This window comes from Saccostrea echinata, unplaced genomic scaffold (genome assembly GCF_033153115.1).
Source record: "Saccostrea echinata isolate AGI-Se365-2 ecotype Australia unplaced genomic scaffold, CSIRO_AGI_Sech_v1 ptg000047l, whole genome shotgun sequence".
Lineage (NCBI taxonomy): Eukaryota > Metazoa > Mollusca > Bivalvia > Ostreida > Ostreidae > Saccostrea > Saccostrea echinata.
The window spans coordinates 3,533,876-3,557,986 of record NW_026889796.1 but is presented as its reverse complement, the minus strand read 5'-3'; the positions used below and the strand labels follow the sequence as shown (position 1 = coordinate 3,557,986).

The following is a 24,111-nucleotide window of genomic DNA, read 5'->3' as shown; positions in this document are numbered from 1 at the left end:
TCATGAAAATGGATAAATGACTCTTAAATCTCACTATATATTTAACTTATGTAAAATTCAACATATGAGATTGATAAAGTTATAAAGTACATTTTTTTTTTATTTTGTTATCTCATTTGAAATTGGTAATAAAATGACTATTTTCCTGTTTTTAATCTGTAAACACGTGCCCCCCCCCCCCCCTTGAGACAACAAAACCCTTGGAATGAATAAAAACTAACAAAAGGATTTGTTGCTTCGCGGGGGGATGTTTTGAAAATAAATTTCCATTTCGGTTAATTTCGGTAGTGAAAATTTTTCTCAAATTAAAGACTTATATCTCTTTGTTTTCCCAAATAAGTTATGTTATACATGCGCGGATCTACGGGGGGGGGGGGGGAGTCGGGGGGAGGGTCCGGACCCTCATCGATATTTGTAGAGTTATTTTATGTATATTATTCTAAAAGTGACCTTGGACCCCACCCCACCCCGCCCCTAGAAAACGCGGATCCGTGTTAAGTTGGTATGAAAAGTCATAGATATGAAGATACGAAGCGTAAGAAGTCACCCCCCCCCCCCCCAAGAAATAGGTTTTTCACGTTTAGGAAAGGAGTTTACGTTTTTGTTTTTGTTTTTTCTTGTCAAGAAATTTCTGGGTTGGATTTTTTTTACTGGGATGGACCCCTCCTGGAAAAATTCCTGGATCCGCGCCTGGTTTTATGAAAATTCACATAAATATCAATATAAATATGAAAAATTATTCAAATATGTGTGGCAGATGGCAGTAAGCAGTGAGCAGTTGGCAGTAAGCAGTGAGCAGTTGGCAGTAAGCAGTGAGCAGTTGGCAGTAAGCAGTCCGCCGTCGTATATGGAATTCCATACTGTATTGTATATTTTTCTACAAAATTTACTAAATTATAGTATAATTTCAAGTCTTTGAAGAAAAAATTGGAATGAAAAGTCTTCTTTTTTAAAAATAAAATAGTGAAAACAAACGGAACGATTCAAAGATATAAAACACCCTGGCCCCTTTTCCCCATTTCATTTATAAAGGATGAATTGTGGAAATATGTAAAGTGTGATCATTCTTCTAAAGAATAAAAGAGCTGTTTTACCGCTGCTTTTTATACTAATTTTTATTTATTTCCTTAAGAAATTCACCTCTCAAAACGGCGCTGTGGTGTACCATTGAAAACTCGGGTTCGGGAATCTGAAATTAGAAACAATATGGCGCTCTCCATGAAAAATTTTTCCCTTCGAGTCAGCCGTCAAATTCGACGGTATTTAAATACAGCATCAGCATGCGACAACGGAAAGGGTGTCCGGGTGAGGTTTGCACCGAGCCCCACGGGTTACATGCACTTAGGTTCTCTAAGAACAGCGTTTTACAATTACCTGTTTGCTAAGTCAAATGGTGGTGCATTTGTTTTGAGGATAGAAGATACTGATCAGGTGGGATATATATGTCGAAAAGTTGATATTAGTCCAGGAAGTGTAACTCAATTCTAGAAATATTTATCCAGGGAAACAGTTGAAAAATAAAAAAAAAAATTAGCGTAACCGCTCATCTTTACTATGGCATATATCTTATACATGTGCCAGAAATATTTTATTTGCAGACAAGGATTGTAGATGGTGCTATTGAGAAGATCATACAGACATTACAATGGGCCAAGCTGGAACCAGATGAAGGTGGTAAATGATAGATGTTTTACCAGAATCTTTAAAATGTTGATGGTTGAACTGTTGGGGCGAGCACAGTTGTGTATTACTGGATACCTTTATTCACTTCTTACTTAGATCCACCTCTTCAAAAAGCATGAAACATTTGGAATGTTAAGATTTTGACATGATATGCCATGTATGTTAGCTGCATTTTCAAAGCAAAGTCTGAAAAGTGCATTTTTTTTAACAAAGAATGTTTTATCCACTTTTTACCAGTAATAAACTAATATCCATTTAAACAAGGTCAGTTTATTTATTCCTGAACTTTTTATTTTTAATTGTTGTTACTGCAAAATTGAAGTTAGCACTGCAGTGAGATGAATTATGGGTCTCAAGGTAACAGCGGAAAAAATTCATTTAGATTAAAGTGTAAAGTCTGAATTTTCTCATTGCCCAGGCATTATCGTAAGGGCTCTTGTGCTCACTATAACATGTATAATCAACTACATGATGTGCGTTTATGCACATTTCTTTAAGCCCCCCTAAAAAAAAATCACGTTTGTCTCCAGTAACATCCCCCCCAAAGAAAACAATGGTCAAGTAGATACGGTTTTTGATTTTAATCTTCTATTAATGTACTGTAAGTTAAGAGATTCAATGTGGCTGTCTAGGAGCGCTTTTGTAATAAGAAATATTGAAATTAAATTCATGGAAAAAATGCTAGATGGTATGTGATGATGATGATTAATAAATTTCATAATAGGTGAGTAATGGCTTAGTTGACATATTTTATAGTAAGTAAGTAAGTAATATATTTATTTCCAATTTTGGGTCCAGAATGCACACAACGGTATTAGTTACATATGTAATAAGTTACATATATATGTTAAAGAGTGAAATTTCAAAAGAATAATTAAACAATGAACTGATATTAATTATGATATCAAGTAAAGGTTCAGTTAACATTATTGGTAAAAGTTTCATCAGCTGATTGATTGTTGATTTTATTCAAACTCAGATTTGCAAAAAAAAAAAAAAAAAAAAAAAAAAAAAAAAAATTCCACCTTGCTGTAATTTGAATGGGTCAGTCAGGTTACAGGAAACAAGCATTTTCTACCTTATTATTTAAGCCTCAGATTACAACTATATCATGTACAGAACTAAGTCACTTTTTTCGGTACTTATAAATAGTAACCATGGTAACTGTTTGTTTAATAAAATTTTGTAAATTAGGTAATGAGGAACATATACAGATTCTATATTATAGAAGCATAGTTTTGTCTTATTCCTATAACAAATAACCTCAAAATATCCCGTGTTCTGCATGTGGCACTTGCTATGAAGCATACATGTACATGTATATGGCCTAAAGTGTCAATCTAAATTTCAGTAATGTTCCAGTAATTTTTTTTAAAAAGTGAATCTTTATTCAAATTTAATTTTAAAAAAAACATACCTGACTATATGAAGCAGACAAAACTGATCACATATAAGAAAATTACTTGTTCATTTTTACCCCTCTGGCATTCCAATTAATTAATGAGATGTCTCTTGTCAGGTCCTTCTATTGGTGGAGACTATGGACCATACATCCAGTCACAAAGAAGAGATCTGTACAGCAATTGTTTAGATAAATTATTAAAGGTACTGCAATCAGAACATGTGTTTATAAAAACAATTATGTATTTACATATGTACATGTGTGTTAGTACATTAATGTACTGTTGTAAGACATGAACTTTTACCATGTCTATGTTTAAAGCAATATGAGCTGCATTTTTGAGAATTTTATTTTGCTGTTAAAATGTGCTGTTATGATAAATTTGTATGTAATTTTAACCTTTATGATAAATAAGACTAAAATAAAGGGTTTTTTTTTCAGAAGAAAGGTTTCTGTACTATGGAATGTATAGTATTATATAAGAAAACAATATTGTACAGGACGACAATAATGTAGTATTGCTTCAATCAAAGCTTCTAAATAGTTCTTCCATCGCAAATATGAACAACAGAAGTTTATAAATGCTCTTTTTTTCTGTCATTGAAATTGTTAATTACAATTTTGCCACAAAATTTTCAGACATTAAATTTGCAGCTCATATTGCTTTAATTTGAAGAAGTTTTTAATTAGGTATTAGTCTTGTTTCCATTTATTATTTGCTTCAAGATGCTGCTTATTATAAAAAATTGTCAGAATATTGAACATTCATTGATTATATTGATTCATGAATATATATTTTGTTGCAATTTTACTACTTGACTTTGAAATAATGTACATTGAAAAGACAAGTTTCGGTTTCATAAAAATATCTTTCTATATTTGCTGAAGAATGGAGCAGCATACAGGTGTTACTGCACAAAATTCAGACTGAATTTAATCAGAAAAGATGCCATACGACGTGGAGAAATTCCAAAATATGACAACAAATGTCGACATTTGACAGATGGAGAAATTCAAGAGAAGACAGAGGAAAATGTGCCATATGTTGTCAGATTTAAGGTGAAAACAAATTCACAATAAAAGATTATATTTTGCAGGGTTTTTTTTTCAACAAACATCTTCAGATCTATCAGTTGTTAAAATAAATATATTATCACTCATCTCAGTGTAAAAATCAAGTCAAACATTTTATTTAAAATACAGAAATTAAAACGTTCTGTTGTTGAATACAACCTTCTTTTTTCAGTTAAATTCAGAGGACCATGAGCCATTTACGGATCTTGTTTATGGACATTATGATGTTAATGTTGCTAACTATGAAGGCGATCCAGTAAGCAGTTTATTTTTTTTTTAAGTATTTTTGAGAATTATGAGTGCCCAAAGCATGCAGCGATCTCTTCTACAATTATTAATTGGTTCTTAACTGTCCTAACCTGGTTCAGACTTGCTACCAGTCATATTTTAGATGCTGATTTGAATCAAATTTTTTGATGGATGGTGAGGCTTTATCATCTGACCTATATTTTTGGGATAAGTGGTCAGGTTAAAGATTTTGGAACAATTAGTGACCAGATCCATTTCCAAGTAACTATAATCCCTACCTGGACCTAACTTGCAGGGATGATGCAACTAGAAATGATTTCTAAAATTTTAACTTGGAATGTTACATCTTACTTAATATTTTCAGCTGATCAGTGGCCAGGTTAAAGTTTTTTGGATCAGGTGCGTTCACAAGAATCATAAGACCTACTTGATGTGAATTTGATTAAGGATTCATGTAGGAATGCATCTTACTAAATAATCTCTTATTGCTAATTCTATATTTTTCAGATGTGTAACTGAAACACTAATTGATGGAATAACATGTAGACAATGCATCTTATAGAATATTCATTTGAAATAAGACATACATGATAACATCCTTAAAATCTATCATTACCAATGTTGCAAAAAATATGATATTGACTTAGAATTAAAAAAAAAATGTTCATTTTGGATTCAATAATATAAAAAAAAAACATTTAATGAATACACCCAAGAAGTAAATCTGAAACTTCTTTCATCTTTTTATTGAAATAAATCAATGATAGGTAATTGTGAAGACTGATGGATTGCCAACCTATCATTTCGCCAATGTAGTAGATGACCATTTAATGGGAATTACTCATGTCCTGAGGGGTCAGGTGAGTTTTTTTAAGGGATGCAAGGTTATGAAGAGAATGAGCTCTTTTTGAAGAATTTCAAGTGAATGCTAATGGTTTGAAAATCTTTCTGTCTTTGGCCCTCTTCTGTTGATCAGTTTATTCTTTGTGTATATGAAATCTGCTATAAAAATGGTAAATAAATGCTTTTAGATATTTTGCATATTGTCAATTAATTTGCCATATCTTAGACAAACATTTTCTGAAAGAGCTACTCCTTTTTATCAGCTACTAGCATATGCATGTATTTCCACCAGTTTGAATAAAATGTGTTACTTATTTAAAAAAAAAAATTTTCTTAAATATCGCTCATGCACTCACCATGCAGAGTTTTCAAACTAGCAGCTTTGTTTCTAGGAATGGCAGATTTCAACTCCCAAGCACTTGCTGATGTACAAGGCATTTGGCTGGTCCCCTCCTGAGTATGGTCACCTCCCTCTCATCATGAACAGGTACATTTACAATATCTTATGGCAAACATGGCCACAATACACTTCATAGAATTGATGTGTTTATTTAAATTAAGTTTCAGCAACATGTAGAATGAAAAATGTCTTTCAGCTGACTTAAGATTTACTAATTCTCACAGCTGGCATAAATTTTTTTTTTTCTCATATCAACTTGATACACCACTGTTTTAAATTATTCCTGTCAGTCATATGTGAATATATTTATTTAAAATGACAAATAGAACAAGGATATCAACAATAAAATATTTCTATAAATTGTTCCTTTGATTGGTACATGTACATGTACAGGACACTGTGCATTCCTGCTGAACTTTTATTCTTAGTTGAAAATATTGAAAGCATTATTAAAGTAAATAACTCATTTTGTTCTGTTTATGAGTTACATTAAGAAGGGTCAGATATTGACTCAAGAATGTCTGATTTTTATGGGAGCTATTGGGTTGATAATTATCATGGATTTTGATATTGAAGATGATTACTAAACATTTTATATTAATGTTAATTGACTTTGATTAACATAAAATTTCATTTTAATAATTACACATGTATCAACATCATTCAAATGCAATAGATTATATAGACAAGACAATTGAAGTCTAGCCCTTTTAATTTTTAAATGAAAATTGAAAGAAAAACATACTGTCTCTTAAATTTCAGTGATGGAACCAAACTGTCAAAGAGACAGGGAGATATTCAGATATCACATTATCAGGTAAGAGACATGTTCCAGCAATCCAACATTGGTTAATCTGTGATTTTTAAAATATATTTAACTCGAGTTACTGCCCTTCTAGTATTGGATATTAGCAAACATGTATTTGCCAAACTCCAAGGCTTCAACATGTAAAAAGAGGGTCATGATCCTCTTTGAAAAGTAAAAAATAAATCTGGTCAAAATGTATAACAACATTCACTACATATTTACCATGATTATACATTGTATTGTATTTTGTATTGCATATACATGTAACAAAAAGTATTTGAGTATTGAGTGTTATTTTATTGAAAAGAAGCTTTGTAATAACAATGACAAAATCTGAATTTTTTGTTAATTAAATTCATTTATTAAATTTTCATAATAAAAAGGCATTGAAGGTTTTATTTTTTAGTACTGACCTGAATTAAGTGTGTATAATTTTTTTTTAAGTACTGAAAACCCTTTCAGAATCTTGCTAGCTCTATCAGATGTAGTAATTTTATTCCAGGCTAAAGGATACAGTCCTGAAGCTTTGTTGAAGTTTGTCACATTAATGGGAGGAGGGTACACACAGACAGATGACCACTCTATTGAATATGACAACATGGAGGACCTCATTACAAAGGTATATCTACACATTAGAATCTTTAACTCATATGTTTTATCTTATAGAGAATTAACAATTTTAAAATCATGAAATTCAAATCAACAATTTCCCCTTTTTCATGAAACCTAGCCTAGTTGAATGTTAGGTGTTTAATTTTATGTACATGTGTATGAATAAGCTTTTGACAATCCAAAATTAAAAGTTCTTTACAAATAAACATTACACTCTTCAAAGTTTATGCTTTTCTATGTTGTTATAATTAGTATATTGATACAGCAATTAAGTAAGCCAGAAATTAATCTGACTATACATGTACACAGAGATGCATTTTTAGAACTTTAATTATTTAATCTACATAGTTACATTACTGCACGTTTTGCTGATAGCAATGTTTATTTTTCCTGATTTAAAGTTTTCCATAAAGAATATGTCCACTCATTCTGGACATGTGGATCATGAAAAGTTGGAACAAGTGAATAAAGTTTACCTCCAGAGAGAACTGAGAGATAACCCTGCCCTAGTTACTGCCCAAACAATGGAAATCCTGATGAAACATTTGCAAGCAAAGTACGAATATTAGCACAAGATCATGCATTCAATTCAAGTATTTTCTGGATAGATGCAGCTTCTCAAAATTCATTTTTTTTTTAATTTCTAGATATCCAGATAAGTTTTCAAGTACTCAACTGGACAAAGAATATGTTGCCGGTATTCTGCAGTGGGCTGTGGTACGAGTATACAGTGTATTGTTAAGTGTGTAAAAATACAAGTGACAATCTACTGAGTGTCACTCACATGCAAACAGGCAAGCACACACACAAGCATGCTCGCACACAGAAATTGCAGAATTTGCAGATACTGTAGATTCTCTATTTTACATCAGTACTTACTTTAGGGGAATGGCTCGTAGATGTCAAATCTCAAGTGAATTCATGAATGGACTGTTGATTAAGAGATTTTTTTTTATGTATTTTAACATTATAACGACAAGTAATTTATTTGTGCAATTGATGATCGTCACAAAATATTCTTGCATGTATTAAGGTATCTAGAGTATGCTTAGGTTGCAAATGAAATCCTTCATTCTAAAGAGTGTGTATGAATAGTCATTAAAGATGGAATGCTACTTCTCAAGTATTTATATTTTAAAATACATGTAATTGACAAGTCCAAAGGAGATCTTTTGTTTCTTAATACATAAAGTATATGATGTAATATATATAGATATATTATATCATATACTTTATGTATATATTAAATATGAAAAAGGAAATTTCTATTTAAAATTGTTTATAAAATTGTGACTTGTTAAAGAGACATGATGATTAATTATATAACATGTATTCTATATTTTTTTAAGTAATTATCTTCTTCATTTATTTTCTTTGTTTATGTTGCGTGTGCTTTTAAATTTTCAACATTGCATTTTGCTTTTTATACACAGTTTCGATTGTTACTTTTTATATTTACATGAATTCAAATTAATAATAAATTAATTTGATTTTCAGAACAATTGAATATCATACTTCATTTGGCTTAAATTAATTATTGATATGCCTGTACATATATTTCAGGGAGAAAGCAGAATTAACAAGATTACAGATTTAACAGAACCAGAATGGGATTTTTTATGGAACACACCCTCACAAACTCAGATACAGGAACTCAGTGAGAAGTATGACCTTGACCTTTGTGATATTTTACAAGACTGTTACATTGCTGTCAATCAAATGTCAGACTTTCAGGAAAACACTCTCAAAAACTCCTTGTCTGTGATTGCAAAAAATAGAGGAATCAAAGTGAAATTATTGATGAACATCATACGGGTTTCTCTCTCAGGACTACAGGTACAATCACATTAAAATTACTTATTACTGACTGTAAAAAGCTTTGAGTTTTACATAATTTATATGATTTTCAGGAAATAATTATAATTTTGTAAAGTACTTCAAAGTTAAGCCACGCTGACATTTTGGATTTTATTTGATCTATGAATCCAGTATACATGTAAATGTATTAATTAAATGTATTATTTTCTTGTCTTTATTTACCATATGCAGTATTATATTCAAACAGTAAACTAGACGTGTGTTTGAGTACTATTTTTTTATTTTCAGGTAGGGCCCCCTGTTGTTGAAATGATGAAAATACTTGGAAGGACAGTAACTCTTAGTCGTCTTAAATATGCAGAAGAGTGTGTAAACAATTTGCATTGTGTTGACATTAAAATGTAAATCCAGTTTAATGTGAATTTTTTTTTTTGGTGCATGATGCTAAGGTGTACTCAGTTAAAAAATACGTAATTCAAATATTGCCGGATGACTCTTTACTGAGGTTATCTTAAAAAATTGTTTTACCTATGCTCATCATTCTGCAGTATTGGCTAACTGTGTAGACTGTTTTTAGCTCACCTTGATGAAGTCGAGATGAGTATATGCTACACACCCAGCATTGGCGTTAGTGTCAGCGTCCCGGTTGAAGTTTTAGGAGCAAGTCATTTCCAAGGTAACTATAAGCCTACCTAAACCAAACTTGCATCGATGATGCATTGAGGGATGGACACTACAACACTTGCTTCAGATGCTGGATCTGACCTAGCTTTTCCAGATGAGTGACCAGGTTAAAGGTTTTGGTGCAGGCCCATTCCCAATCAGCTATAAGCCCTACCTGGACAAAACTTGCATGGATGATACATCTAGGGATTGAAACTACCACACTTGCTTCAGATGCTGGATCTGACCTAGATTTTACAGAGGTGTGACCAGGTTTAAGTTTTTGGTGCAGGTCCATTCCCAAGCAGCTGTAAGCCCTACCTGTACCAAACCTGCATGGATGATAATCTAGGGATGGACACTACCACACTTTCTTCAGATGCTGGATCTGAGCTAGATTTTTCAGATGAGTGAGCAGGTTAAAGTTTATGGAGCAGGTACCTAACTATAAGCCCTTCCTGGACCAAACTTGCTTTGATGATGCATCTAGGCATGCCAACCTGCTTCGAATCCTGGATATGACCTAGATTTTCCAAATGAGTGACCGGATTTGGAGCAAGTCCATTCCCAAGAACTATAAGCCCTACCTGGACCAAACTTGCATGTATGATGCATCTAGGGGCCGATGGACACTGCCACATTTGCTTCAGATGCTGGATCTAACCTAGATTTTCCAGATGAGTGACCAGGTTTAAGTTTTTGGAGCAGGTCCAATCCCAATTAACTATAAGCCCTACCTGGACCAAACTTGCATAGATGATGCATCTAGGGATGTACATTAACCAACCTGCAGAATGATGAGCAGAGGTAAAACCTGATGTTAGATCTGACTTAGATTTTCCAGATGAGTGAATTTTAGCCATATTTTAACCAAATTAGCATGGATGATGTATTTAGGGATGGACACTTTAAAACTTGCTTTGGATTCTGAATCTGACCTACATTTTCCAGATGAGTGAGCCGGGGGATGTATTTAGAGTAGCTATTATATTATTATACTTTCATGTAAATTAGTTGTATCTGATTCGTCGAGAAACATTTGTTAAAAAACACTATTACCCGCTGAATGATGAAGCCACGCGTTCCAGCGTAGCAACAGTCAACAGGCCCGTAGGAAGCAATTTCCCTTTGAGGGGGGCGCAACCATACATTTTCAGTTGGGGGAGGGGCACTATTAACTACCAAAATTTCTTGACAAGCAAAAAAAAAAAAAAAAAAAGGGGGGGGTCATTAGTCATTACTATTGAGGGGGCACAACCATACAGTAGGTATGTTTTCTATAGTATTCTATATATTGGCAAAATTATTGGGGGGGGGCACGCCCCCCCCCCCCCTCCCGCGGTTCCTACGGCCATGGTCAACATTGCTTGATGACGGGTGATATTCCAAAAAATAGTGACTGCGCAGAATTTATGCGCGCACGGTTCACTGTTATATTTATTTGTATAAAACATTCAGTATAATATAATAAATATTGCATGTAGTTGAGTGCAATATTGAAATTTTTCACCCGAAGAAAACGTCAACCGAGGCGCAGTCGAGGTTGACAATGGTTTTCTTGGGGTGAAAATTTTCAATGTTACACTCAACTACATGCAATATTTATATAATATTATAATATTATGGCCTGTTATGATTAAACTTGCATAGATGGTGCATCTACGGATGAAAACTTACAGACTTGCTTTGGATGTTGGAACTGACCAAAATTTTCTTGATAGTAAACAGGTTAACATTGGTTAAAAGTTTTTCGAGCAGGTCTATTTCCAAGTAACTATAAGCCCTACTCCAAACAGATGGTAACGGGATGTTTCGCGCCCATGCATGGTTCGCTCCGCGATGTTTCGCGCCAATTCTGTTTCGCCCCGAGATGGTTCGCACCACGATGTTTTGCGCTCCAAGAACATAAATGTGCTACTGAGTTTAGTTCATTTAGCAAAAGTTTTAGATTTTAAATATATATGATTATAGATATTTTTTTGAAGATTTCTCGCTCTTTTTATTTAATTTATGAAGATTCGTTGAAGTACATAGCATAATTATCAATTATTTAACACCATGCTAATTATGTATACAGTAGATACTTAAACATAATTATAATACCGGCCTCTAATTAAGTAATTATTTCTGGCTTGGACAACCCACACGTCAACTTAAATTTGGAGACTGGAGTATATAATGATGAGACAAGTGATAATTATGAAACCAAGGTAAGTATTTATATTGATAATTTTTTTCTGAAATAACCATCAGTCTTTAAGGCGATAAGCATAAAAATCAACAATGGCAGGTATGATTGAAAATTGGTCATATTTAATTTATTAACATATTTTTTTAAAGAAAATTTATCAAACACATATCTATTTAATTACAATAATAAAACTCCTTGTATAATTCTAGAGAATATATAGTGTAAGTTGATATTATTCTTTAAGTTTGTGAAACACTGATGCCCCCGTATGGCAGCTTATGGCGAAGGTCAAAGTTCCTCAAATGCAAGTCAAAATTCAGGCCAAAAGATAAAAAAAATGTTGATACCCAATGAAAGGTCTTGTCTCGAGGAATACACCTGTGAAATTTGAAAGACCTAGATACAACTGTTCAAAAGTTATGGCGAAGGTTAAAGTTTTTTAAATAAAAGTCAAGGTCAAGGTCAAAGTGGTTGGTATCCAAAGGAAGATCTTGTCACAAGGATTACATATATGAAGTATGAAAGCCCTAGCACCAACCATTCAAAAGTTATGGCCAAGGTTAAAGTTTTTCAAAAGTAGGTCAAACTCCTAGGTCAAAGTGGTTGGTATCCAAAGGAAGGTCTTGTCACAAGGATTACATATGTGAAGTATGAAAGCCCTAGCTCCAACCATTCAAAAGTTATGGCCAAGGTTAAAGTTTTTCAAAACTAGGTCAAACTCCTAGGTCAAGGTCAAAGTGGTTGATATCCAGAGGAAGGTCTTGTCACAAGGAATACACATGTGAAGTTTGAAACCCTAAGCATCAACTGTTCAAAAGTTATGGCCAAGGTTAAAGTTTTGCAAAAGTAGGTCAAAGTCCAAGGTCAAGGTCAAAAGGTCAAAGTTGTTGGTATCCAAAGGATGGCCTTGTCACAAGGAATACACATGTGAAGTTTGGAACCCCAAGCACCAACTGTTCAGAAGTTATGGCCAAGGTTAAAGTCTCATAAAATTTTGCAAAAGTGGGTCAAACTCCAAGGTCAAGGTCAAATATGATGGTACCCAAAGAAAGGTCTTGTCACAAGGAATAGACATGTGAAATATGAAAGTCATAGCTCCAACCAATCAAAAGTTATGGGCAAGGTTAAAGTTGACAACAGACAGACAAACAGACAAACGGACAAACAGATAAACAGACAAACAGACAGGACAAAAACAATATACCCCCGGGATCTTTCGATCCGGGGGCATAAAAAAATGTTGTTTATGCTATGTAACATTCCCGATTCTTTTTAGATGAGTGTGTGGTTTGCAGCAAACTTGTCCGTCCACAACAAGAAGCCTTAATATGTGACGATTGTAACAGATGGCAACACAGGACTTGCAAGTCGGGTAAATCATTTTCTTTTTCTTATTTGACGGATTTAAAAAAATATCAAACAGCTAGTTCTATATGTTCTATAACCAGTTCTTAGTTTTAAAAAATGTTGTTTTTAGCTCACCTGAGCTGAAAGCTCAAGTGAGCTTTTCTGATCACCCGTTGTCCGTCGTCCGTCCGTCCGTCTGTAAACTTTTCACATTTTCGACTTCTTCTCAAGAACCACTGGGCCAATTTTAACCAAACTTGGTACAAAGCAACCTTGGGTGAAGGGGAGTTTAAATTGTTAAAATGAAGGGCCAAGTCCCCTTGAAAGGGAAGATAATCAAGAAAATACAAAAATTGGGTGGGGTCATTAAAAAATCTTCTTCTCGAGAACCACTGGGCCAGAAAAGCTGAAACTTATCTGGAAGCATCCTAAGGTAGTGTAGATTCTAAATTGTTCAAATCATGACCCCCGGGGGTAGGGTGGGGCCACAATAGGGAATCCAAGTTTTACATTGAAATATGTAGTAAAAATCTTTAAAAATCTTCTTCTCAAGAACCATTGGACCTGAAAAGCTGAAACTTATGTGGAAGCATGCTGGGGTAGTGTAAATTCTAAATTATTCAAATCATGACACCCTTGGGTAGGGCGGGGCCATAATAGGGAATCCAAGTTTTACATTGAAATATATAGGGAAAATCTTTAAAAATCTTCTCCCAAGAACCACTGGGCCTGAAAAGATGAAACTTATGTGGAAGCATGCTGGGGTAGTGTAAATTCTAAATTGTTCAAATCATGACCCCCGGGGTTAAGGTCGGGGCCACAATAGGGAATCCAAGTTTTACATTGAAATATATAGGAAAAATCTTTAAAAATCTTCTTCTCAAGAACCACTGGGCCTGAAAAGCTGAAATTTATGTGGAAGCATCCTGGGGTAGTGTAGATTCTAAATTGTTCAAATCATGACCCCCGGGGGTAGGGTGGGGCCACAATAGGGAATCCAAGTTTTACATTGAAATATGTAGTAAAAATCTTTAAAAATCTTCTTCTCAAGAACCATTGGACCTGAAAAGCTGAAACTTATGTGGAAGCATGCTGGGGTAGTGTAAATTCTAAATTATTCAAATCATGACACCCTTGGGTAGGGCGGGGCCATAATAGGGAATCCAAGTTTTACATTGAAATATATAGGGAAAATCTTTAAAAATCTTCTCCCAAGAACCACTGGGCCTGAAAAGATGAAACTTATGTGGAAGCATGCTGGGGTAGTGTAAATTCTAAATTGTTCAAATCATGACCCCCGGGGTTAAGGTCGGGGCCACAATAGGGAATCCAAGTTTTACATTGAAATATATAGGAAAAATCTTTAAAAATCTTCTTCTCAAGAACCACTGGGCCTGAAAAGCTGAAATTTATGTGGAAGCATCCTGGGGTAGTGTAGATTCTAAATTGTTCAAATCATGACCCCCGGGGGTAGGGTGGGGCCATAATAGGGAATCCAAGTTTTACATTGAAATATATAGGAAAAATCTTTAAAAATCTTCTTCTCAAGAACCACTGGGCCAGAAAAGCTGAAACTTATGTGGAAGCATGTTGGGGTATTGTAGATTCTAAATTGTTCAAATCATGACACCCTGGGGTAGGGCGGGGCCATAATAGGGAATCCAAGTTTTACATTGAAATATATAGGGAAAATCTTTAAAAATCTTCTCCCAAGAACCACTGGGCCTGAAAAGATGAAACTTATGTGGAAGCATGCTGGGGTAGTGTAAATTCTAAATTGTTCAAATCATGACCCCCGGGGTTAAGGTCGGGGCCACAATAGGGAATCCAAGTTTTACATTGAAATATATAGGAAAAATCTTTAAAAATCTTCTTCTCAAGAACCACTGGGCCTGAAAAGCTGAAATTTATGTGGAAGCATCCTGGGGTAGTGTAGATTCTAAATTGTTCAAATCATGACCCCCGGGGGTAGGGTGGGGCCATAATAGGGAATCCAAGTTTTACATTGAAATATATATAGGGAAAATCTTTAAAAATCTTCTTCTCAAGAACCACTGGACCTGAAAAGCTGAAACTTATGCGGAAGCATGCTGGGGTAGTGTAAATTCTAAATTGTTCAAATCATGACCCCCGGGGTTAAGGTCGGGGCCACAATAGGGAATCCAAGTTTTACATTGAAATATATAGGAAAAATCTTTAAAAATCTTCTTCTCAAGAACCACTGTGCCAGAAAAGCTGAAACTTATGTGGAAGCATGTTGGGGTATTGTAGATTCTAAATTGTTCAAATCATGACCCCCGGGGGTAGGGTGGGGCCATAATAGGGAATCCAAGTTTTACATTTAAATATATAGGAAAAATCTTTAAAAATCTTCTTCTCAAGAACCACTGGGCCAGAAAAGCTGAAACTTATGTGGAAGCATGCTGGGGTAGTGTAAATTCTAAATTGTTCAAATCCTGACCCCCGGGGGTAGGGTGGGGCCATAATAGGGAATCCAAGTTTTACATTGAAATATATAGGGAAAATCTTTAAAAATCTTCTTCTCAAGAACCACTGGACCTGAAAAGCTGAAACTTATGTGGAAGCATGCTGGAGTAGTGTAGATTCTAAATTGTTCAAATCCTGACCCCCGGGGTTAAGGTCGGGGCCACAATAGGGAATCCAAGTTTTACATTGAAATATATAGGAAAAATCTTTAAAAATCTTCTTCTCAAGAACCACTGGGCCAGAAAAGCTGAAACTTATGTGGTAGCATGCTGGGGTAATGTAGATTCTAAATTGTTCAAATCATAATCCCCGGGGGTAGGGCGGGGCCACAATAGGGAATCCAAGTTTTACATTGAAATATATAGGAAAAATCTTTAAAAATCTTCTTCTCAAGAACCACTGGGCCAGAAAAGCTGAAACTTATGTGGAAGCATCCTAAGGTAGTGTAGATTCTAAATTGTTCAAATCATGACCCCCGGGGGTAGGGTGGGGCCATAATAGGGAATCCAAGTTTTACATTGAAATATATAGGAAAAATCTTTAAAAATCTTCTTCTCAAGAACCACTGGGCCAGAAAAGCTGAAACTTATGTGGTAGCATGCTGGGGTAATGTAGATTCTAAATTGTTCAAATCATAATCCCCGGGGGTAGGGCGGGGCCACAATAGGGAATCCAAGTTTTACATTGAAATATATAGGAAAAATCTTTAAAAATCTTCTTCTCAAGAACCACTGGACCTGAAAAGCTGAAATTTATTTGGAAGCATGTTGGGGTAGTGTAGATTCTAAATTGTTCAAATCATGACCCCCGGGGGTAGGGCGGGACTTTAATAGGGAATCAAAGTTTTACATTGAAATATATAGGAAAAATCTTTAAAAATCTTCTTCTCAAGAACCACTGGGCCAGAAAAGCTTAAACTTATGTGGAAGCATGTTGGGGTATTGTAGATTCTAAATTGTTCAAATCATGACCCCCGGGGGTAGGGCGGGACTTTAATAGGGAATCCAAGTTTTACATTGAAATATATAGGAAAAATCTTTAAAAATCTTCTTCTCAAGAACCACTGGGCCAGAAAAGATGAAACTTATGTGGAAGCATGCTGGGGTAGTGTAGATTCTAAATTGTTCAAATCATGACCCCCGGGGGTAGGGCGGGGCCACAATAGGGAATCCAAGTTTTACATTGAAATATATAGGAAAAATCTTTAAAAATCTTTTTCTCAAGAACCACTGGGCCAGATAAGCTGAAACTTACTTGGAAGCATCCTGGAGTAATGTAGATTCCAATTGTTCAAATAATGACCCCTGGGGATAGGGCGGTGCCACAATAAGTACAACGGGGGGGGGGGGGAGAGAGAGAAATCAGGTGAAAAACAGCAAGGCCAAAGTTACTCAGGTGAGCGCTGTGGCCCATGGGCCTCTTGTTTTTTTATTATACCCAGTAAATAATTTGCTATAAAAAAAAATTCATGACACTTAATTGCATTATTTCTATTGGACTTACAAGTGTCAGCCGACAACAATATAGAGATCTTGTGAGGAGCAGAGATGATTTTGAGTTCCGATGCTTAAAGTGTAAAGAGGAGAGGGACGATCATAGTTTGGTAAATCTAAATATAATAATTTTGTATTTTTCAATTTCAGCACAAGGTTTTAAATTGTACGTGTTTTATTATACATGTATACAAAAAATTGTATAAATTATTCTATGATCGTTTTTTTTTTGTTTCAGCCAATGGAAGTATCAACAGACATCCTACAGTCAACATCTATAGAGGGGCATCCTACACCACCCTCAAGTCCTAATGTGGCACCAATTGGCACTCCAACTTCCCCTCCACAGCTACTGATTCCTCCTGTACCAGCTATGGATGACTCTACACTTCCAGATGAGCCCGACTCAGTGAATCGGCCCCCTGAAGCATTGGAGTCCTCAGACTTCGACATTTCTCATCGGCGGGATGTGGAAGACAGCGATGAAGAGCCACAGGAGAGGTATTAAACTATGAAATATATAAATTGAAAAAGATTTTTAATCCATAAAAAATAACCATTTTTAAATTAATATCAAAGAATCATTTAGTACATTGTTTTTTATGTCATAAAATTCAGTGTTCATTTGTATATAATAATATTTTTTATTATTGTAGCACCTTACACGAGGACCTTGATGACACCATTATAGATGAAGAAGATGTTCGCTTTGAAGTTCTGGAGAAGGGGAGCAAGAGAGGTGGTGCTCTACTTGTGTCAACTGATGGCTTCACATATGGGGTTAAGGTATGAAATATATATAATATAGATATATTTTTCAAAAAAAGTTAGAAGAAATTTATTTTAACCATTTACCAAATTTACTAGTAAAATAAAATTTACTCTACAAACATGGTATGTTATTGTTTCAGCACTTATATTGTTATTAATTTATAATTTATTTCATAGCACAAGAACAAGGAGACAACCATGTGGACATGCAGTGTGAGGTCAGCCAAGCTGAGATGCCATGCCACAGTCCTCCAGCAAGGCAACTCCTTTGTGCGAGGATCCAATGCACATCTTCACCCAGGGGACCTGAAGCTGCCACTTCTCAAGAAAGTTTCAGCAGAGGTATACATCATTTATTCTCATTGTCAAGTAATTGTAAATTAAAACTATTTGTCAAGTACCTGAATGTTTTGGAAAATAAGGATAATATTAGAAAATTGCTTCAATACTGATTTATTAGACTTGAAATTATGTTAAAGTTGAATTGAATTTTAGGCAAAGGAAGTTGCTGTGGAGCAAGTCTTTCGTCCAGCAAGAGAAATCGTTGAGGCCACCATTGCTGATACCATTCAAGACAGGTTCCTGGCCCCAAAGACATCCAACATCAAAAGATATGTGAACAACTACAGGGCTGCTTTTCGACCCAAATATCCCACAGACTTGGACTTTGAGGTAAGTTATTTTTTATCGCTCAGTGTTGGAGTTATGGATTTTTTATGCAAAAAGTACATGCAACATATTTATTGTTTCGACTTACATATTGTTATTATGCTTGACTGACTAATTTATTCTTTTTTTCAGATAAACATGGATTTCCTCCAGTGTCAGGAGTTCCTGATAGTTGAGTTGCTGCTTCCGATCTGGAGTGTGATGTCTAGCCACAAGATACAGCAGAGGATTGCCAATGCTGCAGTCCGTTACATGGAACAAGAGATTTCCTCAGCAGTGTACCTAAAGCTTTGTGGTTCCATTTATGCAGCTCCATTTCAGTGAATCATCTGAAACATGACTGTGGTTCTAACGTTTCCTTGTGATTCTGTGCCTTCCTGTGAAATGTGTACTCTATTACAGTGGTGATTTATCTTTTCTGATAGTTGTGACATGGAAACATCCCAGACTTCCTTATAATATTACTGTGTGTGACATTTTTATGCAATAACTGTGTGTGATACATTTATGCTATTACTGTGACACTTTTATGCTATTACTGTGTTTATGCTATTATGTCAATTTGTTTATTTATTAGAAGAATAAAATCATAAAGTAAAATAAATTTCAATTGTTATTGCTCTTTTTGCCTTGGGAGATATTTCATTAGATAATTTGTCCTTATGTAGAATTATTACAGAATACAGGTTATAATGATTCATATTAAAAAAAACACGGTAAAAAAAGTAATATGCATGATTTTAAGATAATTTAAATCAAATATCCTTTTTAGAGAAGCATAATTTTGCCGATATATAGAATACTATAGAAAATGTAGCTGCTGTATGCTTGTGCCCCCTGAATAATAACGTCTGATAAAATTTTTAAAAAATTTTTTTGCTTGTCAAGGAATATTGTTAGTGTCAACTGAAAATGTATGGTTGTGCCCCCCTCAAAATGAAATTGCTTCTTATACGGACCTGAGATAATACATTCTTTTCAAAAAATTCATATAATATTGTTAATTATGTAAATTTCCTAGATAATTTAAATTTTGTATTTGATTTGATTTGAACTTATTTTATTGGACTAAATATATACAATGGGATTGAGCACAAATTCTAAAAACTTAAATTGCCCTATCCCTTCATGTAATATCACAAAAAATAGTTTAGACAGTTTGTACAGAATAAAATTAACTTAAAACGTAAAAATATATAGTGCTAAATTATTCAAAACTTCCATTTATTTAATTTATGAGTTAATTTAATTACCAGTTATATATCAGCCTGTCCTTTGGCTAAGTGTAAGATTAAAGATATATAAAGATGTATAATTTTATCAATAAACGTCAATATAATGAAAAGATCAGTTGTTTATTAAATCGTGAAAATACAAAGAAAAAATACAGATGAAAGAAAAACCAGTCGACACCAGTACATAACCGTACTTCGTTAATTAAATGAACAGTTATTATATACACAGGTTCTCAAAAACCCAATTTACAGGTTTAATCTAAGTTCAAGAAGATAATTGTTGTAATGAAATAATTCTCACCTTTTGATCTCCAACTAATTACAATTAAATCCTCATTGTATATTGTTGAACATACACGCTTAGCAAACGGCACCCTACCGGCCTACGATACATTACCTTTGGCAATGCATATATTAATAAGTCATGAATTATTTATATATAATTAATAAATAGTTTAAAATGGATCAAAATATGATGAAATATATATATAAAAAAAAGTGAGATGTTTCGCACCGAAATCGGCGCGAACCATCTCAGTGCGAAATAGAATTGGCGCGAAACATCCCGGATTCAAACAGATTTGCATGGATTTTCACTAACTAGAAAAAAATATGATGTAATATTTGTCTTACTTATAGATAACATTCGTCGAAGTGAATTTGGTTATCTTTAAATTTTTTGATTTATAGAGTTCTGTAATAATTTGCAATATATATGTGCCTTTACATGAACATGTATAAGGTCTGCGAAAGAAGGATCGGTGGGTGACTCAAACATAATACAACTTATTTTCACTACAAAATAAATCAAATTATTATAGCAATGTAAACATAACTCTAGTTCACTTGTACTCAGTAAAACTCATAGGCGCTTGGGTCAAGGATAACGTATATTTTCTATAGATAGTTTTCAGTAGGCCCAAATTAGCAAGAGTTATTTCCCGTTGGCCGCCATATTGGGGGTCAACATACTCATATTCCTTCATTATTCAACCAACTTTAACTTTTTATACTGGCCATTGTGGGGAAGGAAGCATTGTTTTTCTGAAAAATATACATTAAAATTTTGTTAAAGCCTCCTTTATTTCATAATTTTTATTCTATAGAGATTTTCCCCCAAATATTTCTACTACACTCTCTTAGATTTGCTAAGACAAAGAGGAAAAATTACCAGGTTGACCACCAAAATGGCGGCCAAGGGGAATAACTCAGAGAGAAAATTCGCCATATGAAAACTATCTATAGAATGTATTGTCGAGGAAATTCGAACTATGTTTAACATTCTTTTCAGCGCACAGTGGTTATTTTTAGTTTTTTGTAAATCTTTCTGCTTGATATACACTAGAATATCACAGAAATTTGATATTATGCACCTTTTAAGAATGACATATTCCTACTGTATACTAAAAAGAAACAAGGCTTGCAACTGCAATCGCCCCTTTCCGTGCCCCCGACACGAATTTTCCTTTTAAAAGTTATATGCAACGCTTACCAGCTGAACTAAGAACCCTCTTCTCTCCAGATAATTCTTATATAATGATAAAAATCCTCCGTTAACAACTTTTCATCCATTTTATATTTTTAAATAATTATTTTCTTTCAAATTTCGCTCGTTTAATTCTCTAATCACGGAGGTCCCCGAATACTAACATCCAAAACCCAAAACGGGCGACCAGAAAAGTTTTTGACAGTTCTTGAAAGACGCAAGGGTTAGAGTATATGCCAAATTGAAACTGTCTGAATGTCTGAAACTTCCTTCCTAATCACTGGAATATTATTTTCTTATTTGCATCCTTAATCAAAGGAGTTTATAGTTTTACTTTATGGACGGGGGGGGGGGGGGGGGTCGATGGTTATGTAAGTTTAAATAAGAAAGGTTTTTGTGTTCGTCCTTATTGTCAACATAGTCACAGTTGTTTGAAGTGTTCTGGTAAGCACCCTGCAACAAAGTGTCAGGAAACATTCCAAAATTCAAATAAATCTCTTGTGTCTAAAAACATTCGTCTCATTTTATAAGGTTTAATTAATGCTGATATGAAGAGCGACCTACAGGTTTGGTTAAGTTTCCTCGAACAATTCAACGGTACCTTTAATTTTTTAGAGATTAATTGGCTTTCAAATTTTGAGCTTCACTTATACACAGACGGCGCAGGAATTTAAATGCACAACTTGGCTGCGGCGTTTATTTACTAGATCATTGGGCATATTTTCCGTGGCTCACCCAGTGGCAGGATTCAGACATAATATCTGATATAACTTTTTTAGAATTAGTTCCAATAATTCTGGCAGTCCTGTTATTCAAAAATCATTTCCAAAATAAAAAAATAATGTTTCATACAGAAAACATTGCTTTAGTATCTATTCTGAATAGGAAGACATCTAAATCTAAAAGAGTAATGGAATTAGTGCGTCCTCTAGTGCTCCATTCAATGGTTAACAACATGTATTTTAAAGCAAAACATATTTGTGGTTGCAATAATTCAATCGCTGATTCTATTTCCCGAAAACAATGGAAAAGATTCCCGGAACTCGCACCAGAGGCGGACAAAGATCCTATATATACCCATCCCAGAAGATTTCACAAAGATGATATTAGAGCTGAAATAGAGCATTTAACGCTTAAGTCTATTGTCCCTAACACGAAACTACAGTACTCAAATAGTTTAAAGATATTTTCTACTTTCAGGAAGGACTACGGTTTAGATGATATTTGGGGTCCTCCCATCTTTCATCACTTGTGTATATTCATCGCTCACCTGTCCCTTCGTAATTTAGCGTACAGCATTATCTGGTATAAGTTTTAAATGCAAGTTGACAGGTACCACTGACTATACACAATGTTTTCTGGTTAGAAAATTATTAGAAGGTATAAAATGTTCCCGTAAATCAATTGACCGTCGTTTACCAATTACCGAAAACATTTTGAAAATGCTCATATACCAAGTTCAAGTCTAGTGTGCTCCTCTAATTTTGAAACATACCTATTTTGCTCTGCCTTTTCATTAGCGTACCATGCCTTTTTGAGAGTCGGTGAATTTACAGGCAATAAAACAGGTGACATTCGCCATGTTATCGGCATCAATGATATACAAATTTTATTCGATCAGTCATTAAATAAGAAAATATTAAGGTTAACAGTTCCATATTCCAAGACTGACCAAACAGGAAATGGTTCAAGAATTCAGTTGAACGAGTCACATACACAAGTCATATGCCCCCTATTTCATTTGCAAAGATATTTGTCTGTCAGACCAAAAATTAATGGTCCGCTTTTTGTTCACGTAGACGGCAGCCCACTTACCCGTTATCAATTTATGTCAGTCCTTAATAAAGCAATAAATCTTTTAGGTCTTTCAAATTCACGTTACACTTCCCACTCGTTCCGAATTGGGGCTGCCTCGGACAGTTTTCTAAAGGCCATTCTGAATCCGAAATAATGAAAAAGGTAGATGGATTTCACATGCTTATAAATCTTATATTAGAAATCAGTGAAATATATTTTTTATCACATAGGGCAAGAAAAAAGTATATGGATAGTTGGCTCATCCATTATCAAGTGGGCTTTCCAACGTGCAATCCTGTCAACTGAGAAATCCCATTTGGGACTTAGACGACTAAATTATCACATCCTTTGGCAGGGCAAGGGTGGTCTAACATGGAAAAAAAATTGTTTCCCCGCATTCAGTAACTGTTGAGGTATGAACCATCTCCTGATATTTTAATAATTCACTGTGGGGGTAATGAAATCGGTAATGTGCCTTTACTTGAGTTACGTTTAAAGATGAAGAAACAACTCAAATGATTCGGTCTAAACTTCCAAACACTGTCCTGGGGTGGTCTCATATTCTTCCCAGATCTTCATGGCGCTACATTAAAAATGTTAAATCTCAAAACCTTGCAGTCAAAAGAATTAACAGTTTTATGAGCAAATTGTTTGTTGAGAATAATGCTTTTTATATCTGTTATCCGGGGATATTTTGGGATTCTATCGGGTTATTTGTTAAGGATGGAGTTCATCTTTCTGAACTTGGCAATGACATACTATTATACAATTTACAAAGTAAATTGCAACAAGTCTGCTCTCTCAGTGGCGAACGTAGGTGACCGGTGTCGCATAATATTTGGTCCGCCTCGTTTAAAGGTCCGGGGGGACCTAATACGATAACATATAAGGTCCGGCTTGCCTCTATAATAAAAGGTCCGCCTTCAGTTTAATATGCAGATTTTTCTCCTTTATTGATTCGAAATTAATAAGCTTTATAAATCTTTTTAAATTATTTAAGGTATAGTTCCTCCCAGCAAAATGGAGTTCCAGGGACGTACATGTATGTACATTGTATATACATGTATACTAACAGGATCAAGT

General features: G+C 34.5%; 2 protein-coding genes and 1 pseudogene across 2 annotated transcripts; all 3 read left to right on the top strand.

The window, feature by feature from the left end:
• The first annotated feature begins 1,204 nt into the window (after positions 1–1,204).
• LOC133202322 (probable glutamate--tRNA ligase, mitochondrial) lies at positions 1,205–9,305 on the top strand. Its single transcript, XM_061338119.1, has 13 exons — positions 1,205–1,431; positions 1,599–1,671; positions 3,203–3,288; positions 3,974–4,144; positions 4,332–4,415; positions 5,176–5,268; positions 5,644–5,738; positions 6,414–6,468; positions 6,962–7,078; positions 7,473–7,627; positions 7,719–7,788; positions 8,635–8,907; positions 9,178–9,305. The coding sequence occupies exons 1-13, from the start codon at positions 1,207–1,209 to the stop codon at positions 9,292–9,294; spliced, it is 1,614 nt and encodes a 537-aa protein (XP_061194103.1). The 5' UTR covers positions 1,205–1,206; the 3' UTR covers positions 9,295–9,305.
• Positions 9,306–11,835: 2,530 nt separating this feature from the next.
• On the top strand, positions 11,836–18,834 carry LOC133202820 (uncharacterized). The gene is made up of 8 exons (XM_061338698.1): positions 11,836–11,842; positions 13,020–13,110; positions 17,084–17,180; positions 17,309–17,571; positions 17,727–17,809; positions 18,101–18,183; positions 18,337–18,513; positions 18,643–18,834. The coding sequence occupies exons 1-8, from the start codon at positions 11,836–11,838 to the stop codon at positions 18,832–18,834; spliced, it is 993 nt and encodes a 330-aa protein (XP_061194682.1).
• Positions 18,835–18,846: 12 nt separating this feature from the next.
• Positions 18,847–23,849, top strand: LOC133202819 (uncharacterized; annotated as a pseudogene).
• Positions 23,850–24,111: the final 262 nt, after the last annotated feature.